Below are 9,661 nucleotides of genomic sequence, written 5' to 3'. Positions count from 1 at the left end.
ACCTGAGGTCAGGAGTTCAAGACCAGCCTGGCCAACATGGCAAAACCCCATCTCTACTAAAAATATAAAAATTACCCAGGAATGGTGGCGGGTGCCTGTAATCCCAGCTACTTGAGAGGCTGAGGCACGAGAATTGCTAGAACCCGGAAGGCGGAGGTTGCAGTGAGCTGAGATCACATTATTGCACTCCAGCCTGGGTGACAGAGTGAAACCCTGTCTCAAAAAAAAAAAAAAAAAAAAAAAAAAAAAAAAAAGAAAGAAAGAAAGAAAGAAAAAGAAAGAAACCAGTAATTCCAGCACTTTGGGAGGCCAAGGCAGGTGGATCACTTGAGGTTAGGAGTTCAAGACCAAATCAACATGGAGAAACCCCATCTCTACCAAAAATATAAAAATTAGCCAGGCATGGTGGCATATGCCTGTAATCCCAGCTCGGGAGGCTGAGGCAGGAGAATCACTTGAGCCTGGGAGGCGGAGGTTGCAATGAGCTGAGATTGCACCACCGTATTCCAACCTGGGTGACAAAGTGAGACTCTGTCTCAAAAAACAAACAAACAAAAAAATCTGGGAAAGTATTAGACCCAGTCTGTGGTTCTGTCTCCAACTCTCTGGGGCCCCTCGGGTGAGTCCTTTACCTTCTCTGGGCCTCAGAGCCACCCACCTACCTATTACACCCAGTTCTGAGGCTACAGAGTGAACAGAAAGAAAACCACTGCTGTCCTTACAGAACTTAAGCCTAACTTTTCCATCTATAAAATGGGGATACTAGAACCTCCTGGAGAATAAGTGAGCCAGAGAGCTCGCTCTTTGGGAGGTGGCAGTGGCAGACAGGAAAAGCCCATGGAAACACAATGTTAGAGGTCAGCCCAACCTTTCACCTGGGCCTGTGTGCCCTGCAGTGAAACCTGAACAGACCTTCACTGCTCTCACCTACTGCTACCTGGGGCTGTTGGATACTGCTCAGTTCTGTGGCCTGATCTGATCGCTCTCTGGAGAAATCGCTGCTATTCAGCCCACCCTAAGGGGTCTCCCAGCCAAATGGATCAAGGAGCAGTCCCTGGTTCCAAGACCCGGGCAGGAGAAACCATACTCCTGCCAGGGGCCTGGAGTATGAAAGCCAAGCCCTAGCAACTGCCTAGTCCTCAGAAGAGCTGCCTGTGCTCCAGCCTCTACCCCCTCGTTTGAGCCAGGTTCCTCCTAGTCTGCTGCCTCTGTTACCTCTCTACTCCCAGCTTTTCTCTTCCACGTCGGCCAGGTGTCTCCCCAAGTACAGGGTGTTTGACAAGACACTGTTGTGCTGTGGGTTGTTGTGGGCAAGTGAGGTGGGGATTTAGGGCCAAGGCCAAGAGCTCCCAGGGAAGGCCTGAGGAGTCAGCAGCATCTTGGGTTGGGGACGTTCCTATCTTCTCCTGCAACCTGATGGAAGCTGGGGTTTTAGTTTGGTCATTCAGGTCCCCAGGCTAATCTGGCCAGTGAGAGGGACAGTGCCGGGTGGGGTAGGCGTTCCTGGGCACTGCTGACCAGCTGAGAAGGGTCTCCCCTCTCTGCACCTCACTTTTTCATCAAGTGAGAGTTGGACGTCTAAGGTTCTCCGCATTTTGGCTAAAACTCTAATTCCTAGCCCCTTTTGAGGACAAATGCCAAATGCCTCTGAAGATTACGCTGGCCAAGGACATTTTACCAGAAATATTTTCACACATAAAATGTGAGGGTGGGGGCGATACATTCAGACTACTAAGGCTTCAGCTGGGCAGCTGTCTTCATCACCACCAAGGCCTTAGGGCCTTTGGGGCTGTGGCGTCCACTTACAGGGCAGAGTGGTGCTGGGGTAGGTGAACCAAAATCTCCCTTGTAGGGTGCACTGGTGACAAGGAGCCTGAACCATGGACCCCACCTTCCTAAGCTTAGATCAAAGCAGGCAGCCTCTCACGACACTCACGGACAGGCTCCCCACATGCAGAGACTGATGGCTGCCTTGGGCTCCCTAGACAGAGCAAGATCTGCAGAGATGACTCATAAGGACCCCAAGTCCCTCCTCCTTCCTCCTCTACTCTTCACCTTCTCCCAGCCTCTCCTCTATGTCCGGGCCCACAGTCTCCTAGGTGACAGCTGCCTATGATGGGCGTGAGTTCTCAGAACAAACCCTGGGTCCCAAGTAACTGCCTCCTCTCGCAGCACATCTCATTCCTCAAATCGTAGTATGGGTATTACTACTTAAAGAAACCCCTGCTACCATGCGAATTCCTGAAGCCATTCATTTTTAACACGCAGACGCAAATTCACTTTGCCAAGAGCGGAAGCAGCAGAAGGCTCAGGGAGGAGGTCTGGTAAAGGCTACTCACCCAGGGACTGGGCTGCTGGAATGTGAGGGAGAGGACTGACAAGGGGGTGATGGGGAAGGGTGGCTACTGAAGACCAGGCGCCTCTCAGGACCAGCCACCCACGTGTCAGATCTGTACACAGAGCTGCCAGGTTCTGCTCTCCCCAGGACAGAGCCTCGTGATGTGGGCTTAAAGACATCAGTAGAATGAATAATTCTGGACACATTGGCTCAAGAGTCAGAAAACCCCAGATGTGACTTCCAGCTCTGCCACTAGCATACAGAAACCAAGGGCATCAAGGTCCCCCGTCCTCTAAAATTCCTTGAGTCCTACTCTGCTGGACCTAACTGGTCAATAACTAAAGACCTGATCAGCAAGGTTTGTGAGCCTCGGTTGGCAAGTTCAAGGCCACTGCTCTCACTAGCAGAGAGGTGGTTGAGGTTCCTCCCAGTCACCACAGAGAAGATTTAACAAGTAAAAACCTGCAAACTCTTTATTAAATTCTCCCATTTCATCTGTACAGAAAAAAATGCACATTATGTTCAGAACATATCTCAGTAACATCTCAAAATTACACAGCATGAACATGTAAAAACAAGGGACCACCAGGATTTTATACACAGAAAGGAAACCCATTTACAAAAGAGGCTTGTTAATTGTACTTTTTTTCTTTCTTTCTTTCAAAAACAAAACAAAACAAAAAAGGTGAAAGGCCTAAGATCTTACACAGCATTTGCTGTACAGTCTGTTTTCCAGCTGGACTGGCTTGGGAACACTGTCCTGGGGGAAGCCGCCCAGGAAGCTCTCCTGCTGCTGGCTTTCCGGGGGCCTCCAGCCAGCACACTGCAGGGGGACCTGGAGGGCCTGTTTCCACCACCCTAGCATGTCTAACAGAAAGCCCTGCTGGGCTCTGGGGTCCAGATGTCAACTCTACAATGGGGAAGGCAAAACACAATCTAGAGGCACTGTCTGAACTTTCTCCTGGCTCAGGGAGATTTCTCCACTGCACACAGCACAGCGTCCTATACATGTGTCATGGTACAGCAGAAGGAATGGGAGAGGACCACCGGTCAGGATCCTGTCACCATCAGCCTGAGCAGACAGTCCCATCTTTGTGATCCAGGTGACAAATAGTCCCTGGGTCCTCACAATGATCTCACCAGATGACTTTGGGGAGTTCTTCACCCTGAAGATTCAGTCTGGTTTGCTAATGACTTGTCTATCATCTGAAGTCTGCGGAGGAAGGGCCAAGAAGGGGTGCAGACAGAGAGATGAGCAACCAAAGACCAATGGGAGGGAAGAACCTCAGACCTGGCCCCAGGCCCTCTGGGAAACGAAGCCTAGTGGAGAGGAGGTGACTGTGGAGGAAGGAAGCGTCCCTCAAGGCCTGAGAGAGACCCACAGCACCAGATGCTGCATTTTACAAAACCACTTAGGTGCTGCCCAAATGGTGAGAAATAAAAGGAGGGATTCTGATTTTTCAGGTTTTTCAAACTCGCAAGACGTTGAAATACAAGTAAATATACCAAAATGCACATAATTGAGGCCAAAGTGGGTGACCACATGTGGTCAGGAGTTCGAAACCAGCGTGGCCAACATGGTGAAACCCCGTCTGTACTAAAAAGGAAAAAAAATTAGCCAGGCATGGGGGTGTGTGCCTGTACTCCCAGCTACTTGGGAGGCTGAGGCGGGAGAATCACTTGAACCTAGGAGGCAGAAGTTGCAGTGAGCTGAGATTGCGCCACTGCACTTCAGCCTGGGCAGTAAGAGTGAAACTGTCTCAAAAAAAAAAAAAAAAAAAAGCCAGGCTGGGCGCGGTGGCTCACGCCTGTAATCCCAGCACTCTGGGAGGCCGAGGTGAGCAGATCACGAGGTCAGGAGATCACGACCATCCTGGCCAACATGGTGAAACTCCGTCTCTACTAAAAATACAAAAATTAGCTGGGCGTGGTGGTGCATGCCTGTAATCCCAGCTACTGGGGAGGCTGAGGCAGGAGAATTGCTTGAACCAGGGAGTAGGAGGATTCAGTGAGTTGAGATCCGGCCACAGCACTCCAGCCTGGCGACAGAGCAAGACTCCGTCTCAAAACAAAACAAAAAAAAGCCATTATGGCCAAAATTTAGGCTGACTGTGCCAGGCCGGGCTGGTTGACTTCCAAGGTTCCTGGTCCAGCTTCCTTCTCCTTAGACTAAGTTCTGACTTGTAGTATGTTCTGTGGCAGGGGAGGAAATGGGAAGGGAAGGCCTCTTTTCAGTGAAGCAACCTCCTCTCCCCAGATGACTCACTGTAGTAGGAACTTCGGGGCAGAAGTCGCACCACAGGCCTGGAGGTTGGGAGGATAGGAGACACTTCCAGAAGCCACACTGACATAAGAAGAGAATCTTCTCTTGGAAAGGCCAAGGGAAGTCAGCCACATAATTCCCTTTCCAATCTGCCTTGATAAAACATAAAACATGAATGTAGACACCCTCACCACTGGATTCTTCTGTTAGTTGATCTCAAGTAACAGAAACAAATGAAATTTGACAGTAACTTTCTGCAGCATCTTCAGTGAAAGCTGTCTCTTCACCAGGATGCATCCCCACCCCAGCCAGCTGACTCACTGTTCCCAAGAAGAGTAAGGACAGCATGAGACAGCCAAAGGCCTGCAGTGTGTTCAAGTCAATACCTGCTCACTCAATACTAGCTCACCGGCCATCCTAGAATTCACCTAGCTTCCAAGGATGCACTGGCTCAGAACTGGGGCTGGGGGTGGTAGCCCGGGGAAGATCGCTTTCCTGGGGGTGATCCCAAGCCTATGGAGTGCATGGCTCCCCTGCCGGCACTTCTTGCTAACAGGCTTGTCTAGGGACAGCAGCAACAGCAGCAGAAGTCCAGCATGTACCCAGGTGAAGGCCTCACAGAGCTCCCGTCTGTGGGAGAAGCTCCACTGGGAATAGTTTGTCTTGTTCTTAATAGTTTGCCCAGACAGCTCACCTTCAGTACCCCAGAGCCTCCAGCCTGGCAGCCTGGGCTCCAGGTGCCTCTAGAGGGCTGTGGGGCACACTATGCGTAAGAGTCACAGAGACACTGGCATGAACTGGTAAGTCCAGATGACAGTGACCCAGTTGCTGTAACTGTTAGCAAGTACCTGAAGCCTTAGCCTTGGCAAAACCCCCTACTCTCTACTTCTATTACTGTTGGTGGGCTACACATCAGAATAGACACAGGCCAGAGTCCATCATCCGCTCGCATCCACAGAAGGGTCACTGTTACTCTTCTTGACCATTTCTCAGCCAGCTGATGGACCTATAAGGCCTGGAACCAGGGGTGCCCCAGGCCCTGTTTTGTTTTGTCAAATGAGGGACTTAATGAGTACGGCCAGTGCCGACTTTGCTGGCCGTAGAACTTAGAAAAACTTGCTCAGGGTCCTGCCTGGGGCTCTCAAGAGCCAGTCATAGGAAAATGCTCCAAGTAGGATGATGAAAGAAATTCTTGTAATAAGCAACTGAAGATACTGGCAGAGCTATCTTTTCTATTTTGACCATTTATACTGATGACAAATGTTTCGGCTGGGCATGGTGGCTCACACCTGCAATCCCAGCACTTTGGGAGGCCGAGGCAGGCAGATCACCTGAGGTCAGGAGTTCAAGACCAGCCTGGCCAAGATGGTGAAACCCTGTCTCTACTAAAAATACAAAAATTAGCCAGGCATGGTGGCGGGTGCCTGGAAAACCAGCTACTCAGGAGGCTGAGGCAGAGAATTGCTTGAACCCAGGAGTTGGAGACTGCAGTGACCTGAGATCGCACCACTGCACTGCAGCCTGGGCAACAGAGCAATACTCCATCTCAAAAAAAAAAAAAGATGACAGATGTTTCAAGAACAAAATTCCTCATCAAACTTCCAAATCTGCAGACAACAAATGGGATTTTCTCTCAATTCAGAAAGAACAGAAATACCAAGACAATTAGAACTTTAAGGGTGTTTCTGCATACTGGGAAGGCAACTGCAGAGAGGAAGGATACCCCACCCAGTCAAATACTGAACATCCATCCTACCTGCAAACCACACCAGACACGTCCGTAGGCACCTGCATGTACATGACATTCCTGGTTCTTGATATTAAGCCTCAGTGGTCCCCAGTCCTCAGGGGACCTGCAGAGACTCTCGGGCCACTCAGTCTGGCTGGCAGTGGCGGGAGGCAGTGTGTGCTGCTCGCACCCTGAGTTTCCAGTTTTAGGAGACTGAAGCATCCCAGACAGCTGTGGACAATCAGGAAGACCCTACGAGCAGGACCGAAGGGACTAAGCAGCTTAGCAGCTTCCCTTGGTGACTTGGCAGGGGGACAATCAGTTGGCTTCTGGAACCCACTGCCTCCAGGAAGGGCAGCAAAATAGAAAAAAAGAAAGAAAACCACAGTATTCAAATATATGTCAGTCAGATTAGACAAGGAGTAACTTGGATCAACTGATCCACAAACTGACACGCCTTGTACTGAACACCCTTCAGGGAAGACGAGTGTCGCTCTCTGGTCCTGCAGCGTGCGTGGCCCGTGCAGAGCAGAGGCAGGAGTGGGGGGCGCCGACGGCAGGCCTTGGTCTACGTGGACAGTTTTAGGCACGTGATTTATAATACTTTGTGGACATCTAACAGGTTAATAAAATATATATTATATAAATATATCTCCTACTGTACACACTGCTCTCTTGTGCAGCCACTGTGATCTCATGCCCCAAACTAAACTAAAGGAGAGCCAGGCTGAACCATGATGTCCAGACCCCTCCCTTTCACACCCCAGACTTGGCATCTCCACACTGGAGGAATGAGGCGGGATGGCCAAGAATATTGCTTCTATAAAGCCCATATTCTGCAAAGGTTGATGAGTCACCAAAATACAACATTTAGCCAATGCCTACCAGAGTGGGTACACGCAGCAAATGGACAAAAAGAAAAAAAACAGAGCAAATCCTCCATCTTTTAATGTGATAACTTTCCACATCCTCTCAACGTGGAGGCACAAAGGAGCTTGTCTGGGAAGTTTGTCTGGAGTGTGCAGAAAGGTCAGGCTGGACTGCCTGTCACATCCTGAGACCACACTAAACCTTTATAAGCCATTGTCTCTGACCTGTATTGTAGCCTGAAAAGTAAAGCAAAGTGAGTCAAACCCCTGGCTCCCACTTCCTGCCCCGCTGCTCCCCACACCCATCTTCAAGGACCCCTCCCACCACAGTCCCGCCTCCCGATGAAGCGCAGAGCTTCCGGAGTAACTGCAGCCTCAGCAGGGCCGGTCCAGACACGGCTGAGTCCTGTGCTGCCCTGGAGGAGGAAGGTTCCTGGGATCCTGCTGCCCTGGGACTTGGGATCCAGCCTCTCAGTGCAGATGGATGGATTGTTCAACTTCACAAACTTCCGGTCCCTTCCCCTCCCCAGCTGCCCTTGGTCTAGGGAGGCTCATGCTTTGCTTCAACGAAGTGAGGAGACCACAGAAATACCCATGGCCGTGGGGCTGTGACCAGCAATGGCTGATTAGGGTAGAAACTGCAAAGCGTCACTGTCTCAGCAGAAGAAAGCAGGACCCCACACAGCCTGGGGAACGGCTGCCCACCCACTCCTCGGTGAAGACCATGGCCCTGGAGAGGCCCCAAGGTGCTTCTGAGAGATGAACGAGACACCTCAGTCATGGCACACTGGGTGGTGCGCTTCCCCTCCAAGTCCTGTCTTTGTTTTACACAGTCATAGGAAAGAAATAACCTCATTGCCCAAATCAAGCCTGGAGGAGATGCGTTACTATATACATTTTTTTCTTTAAAAATTTTTTTTTTTTTTGGTGGTTTTCTTAAAAAAAGCCTTTGAGTTGCAGGTCAGGTGAGTTGGTTCTGGAAGTACCGGAAGTTCTGTTGGTATGAGAGAAACTTGTCTACAGGCAGGTAAACCCAAGTTTGCCAACAAAGGCAGTAACCCCAGCGGCCAGCTGCTGCTGCTGCACGAACGGTGAGGAGGAGGAGGACACCATGGACATGAGTGGAGGCTGGACGGGACAACGCAGTGGACACCTGCTGATGCTCTAACACGGGGTTGGTGTCACCTCTGAGAAGAGTGAGGTGAGTGGGGATGCTATACAAGAGGGCTGTACAAACTGGGCACTGGATAGGTAGTTCCTTTGGTGGTCAAGGTGGCTCTACCTGTCCTTGAGCTCTCGTGTCACTCGCTTGGTGATCCGTCCACACATCAGACCAATCAGGAACAATATACAGATGCTCCCACTGATCACAGAGAGAATGTAGTTCTTAGACGGAGATGTCATTACTTGCATGGCAAGATCAGAGAAGCCATCTGCTGGGGCCACCTAGAATGACACAGGGCAACATGATTCTCTGAGACAGCACTGGGCTGGTGGCAGTGCTAGGTCTAACTTATCCCTCTCAGTTCCTAGTTTAATTTATGTCTTTTCTTTTGGAGAGGGAGGGCAGGAGATAAGAAAAATGAACACAGAGCTACAACTCTTTTTCCTGATCATAAAACTATACACACGTCTACTGCACAAAATTAGAACTACAGAAAGAGAAAAAGTGGTGCAGTCACCCACGATTCCATCACAGTGATCACCACTAACATCACAACACAGAAGATGTGCCGGGCTCCCCCTGCCCTCGCTCATTTAGTCCTCACACCAAGCCTAGCAGGCAGATTTCACCACTCCCATACCCTGGATGGAGAGTCAGTGCCCGGGATTGAGCATGATTAAATGACTTCTTTTTCTTTTTTCTTTTTGGAGATGGGAGTCTTGCTCTGTCGCCCAGGCCGGAGTGCAGTGGCGCCATCTCGGCTCACTGCAAGCTGCGCCTCCCGGGTTCATGCCATTCTCCCGCCTCAGCCTCTGGAGTAGCTGGGACTACAGGTGCCCACTACCACGCCTGGCTAACTTTTTTTGTAGTTTTAGTAGAGACGGGGTTTCACCGTGTTAGCGAGGATGGTCTCGAACTCCTGACCTCGTGATCCGCCCGGCCTCAGCCTCCCAAAGTGCTGGGATTACAGGCATGAGCCACCGCGCCCGGCCTGTTAAATGACTTCTACAAGGCCACGAGTTCTTCTATCTTTTGATTTATGCTCTTTAACTGCATTTGCTCCTTTTTTTTTTTTTTTTTTTTGAGGCGGAGTCTCGCTCTGTCGCCTGGACTGGAGTGCAGTGGCCGGATCTCAGCTCACTGCAAGCTCCGCCTCCCGGGTTTACGCCATTCTCCTGCCTCAGCCTCCCGAGTAGCTGGGACTACAGGCGCCCGCCACCTCGCCCGGCTAGTTTTTGTATTTTTAGTAGAGACGGGGTTTCACCGTGTTAGCCAGGATGGTCTCGATCTCCTGACC

General features: G+C 50.6%; 1 protein-coding gene across 2 annotated transcripts in view; it reads right to left on the bottom strand.

The window, feature by feature from the left end:
* Nucleotides 1-2,784: 2,784 nt before the first annotated feature.
* GLG1 (golgi glycoprotein 1) overlaps nucleotides 2,785-9,661 on the bottom strand; it is a 161,991-nt gene continuing 155,114 nt past the window's right edge. The window contains exons 26-28 of one of the 2 annotated variants that reach the window (XR_004055478.1): nucleotides 8,482-8,645; nucleotides 4,605-7,436; nucleotides 2,785-3,551 (exon numbers count right to left, since the gene is read on the bottom strand). Coding sequence is in view for 1 of the 2 variants with exons in the window: in XM_030925396.1 (XP_030781256.1) it covers nucleotides 7,361-7,436; nucleotides 8,482-8,645 (240 nt within the window). In the remaining variant the exon portion in view is untranslated. Of the gene's footprint in view, nucleotides 3,552-4,604; nucleotides 7,437-8,481; nucleotides 8,646-9,661 lie in introns of those variants that run through there. The other variant, XM_030925396.1, reaches the window with a different exon arrangement.

This window comes from Rhinopithecus roxellana, chromosome 20 (genome assembly GCF_007565055.1).
Source record: "Rhinopithecus roxellana isolate Shanxi Qingling chromosome 20, ASM756505v1, whole genome shotgun sequence".
Taxonomy (NCBI): Eukaryota; Metazoa; Chordata; class Mammalia; order Primates; family Cercopithecidae; genus Rhinopithecus; species Rhinopithecus roxellana.
The sequence above is the reverse complement of the archived record's forward strand: the minus strand, read 5'-3'. Positions and strand labels throughout refer to the sequence as shown.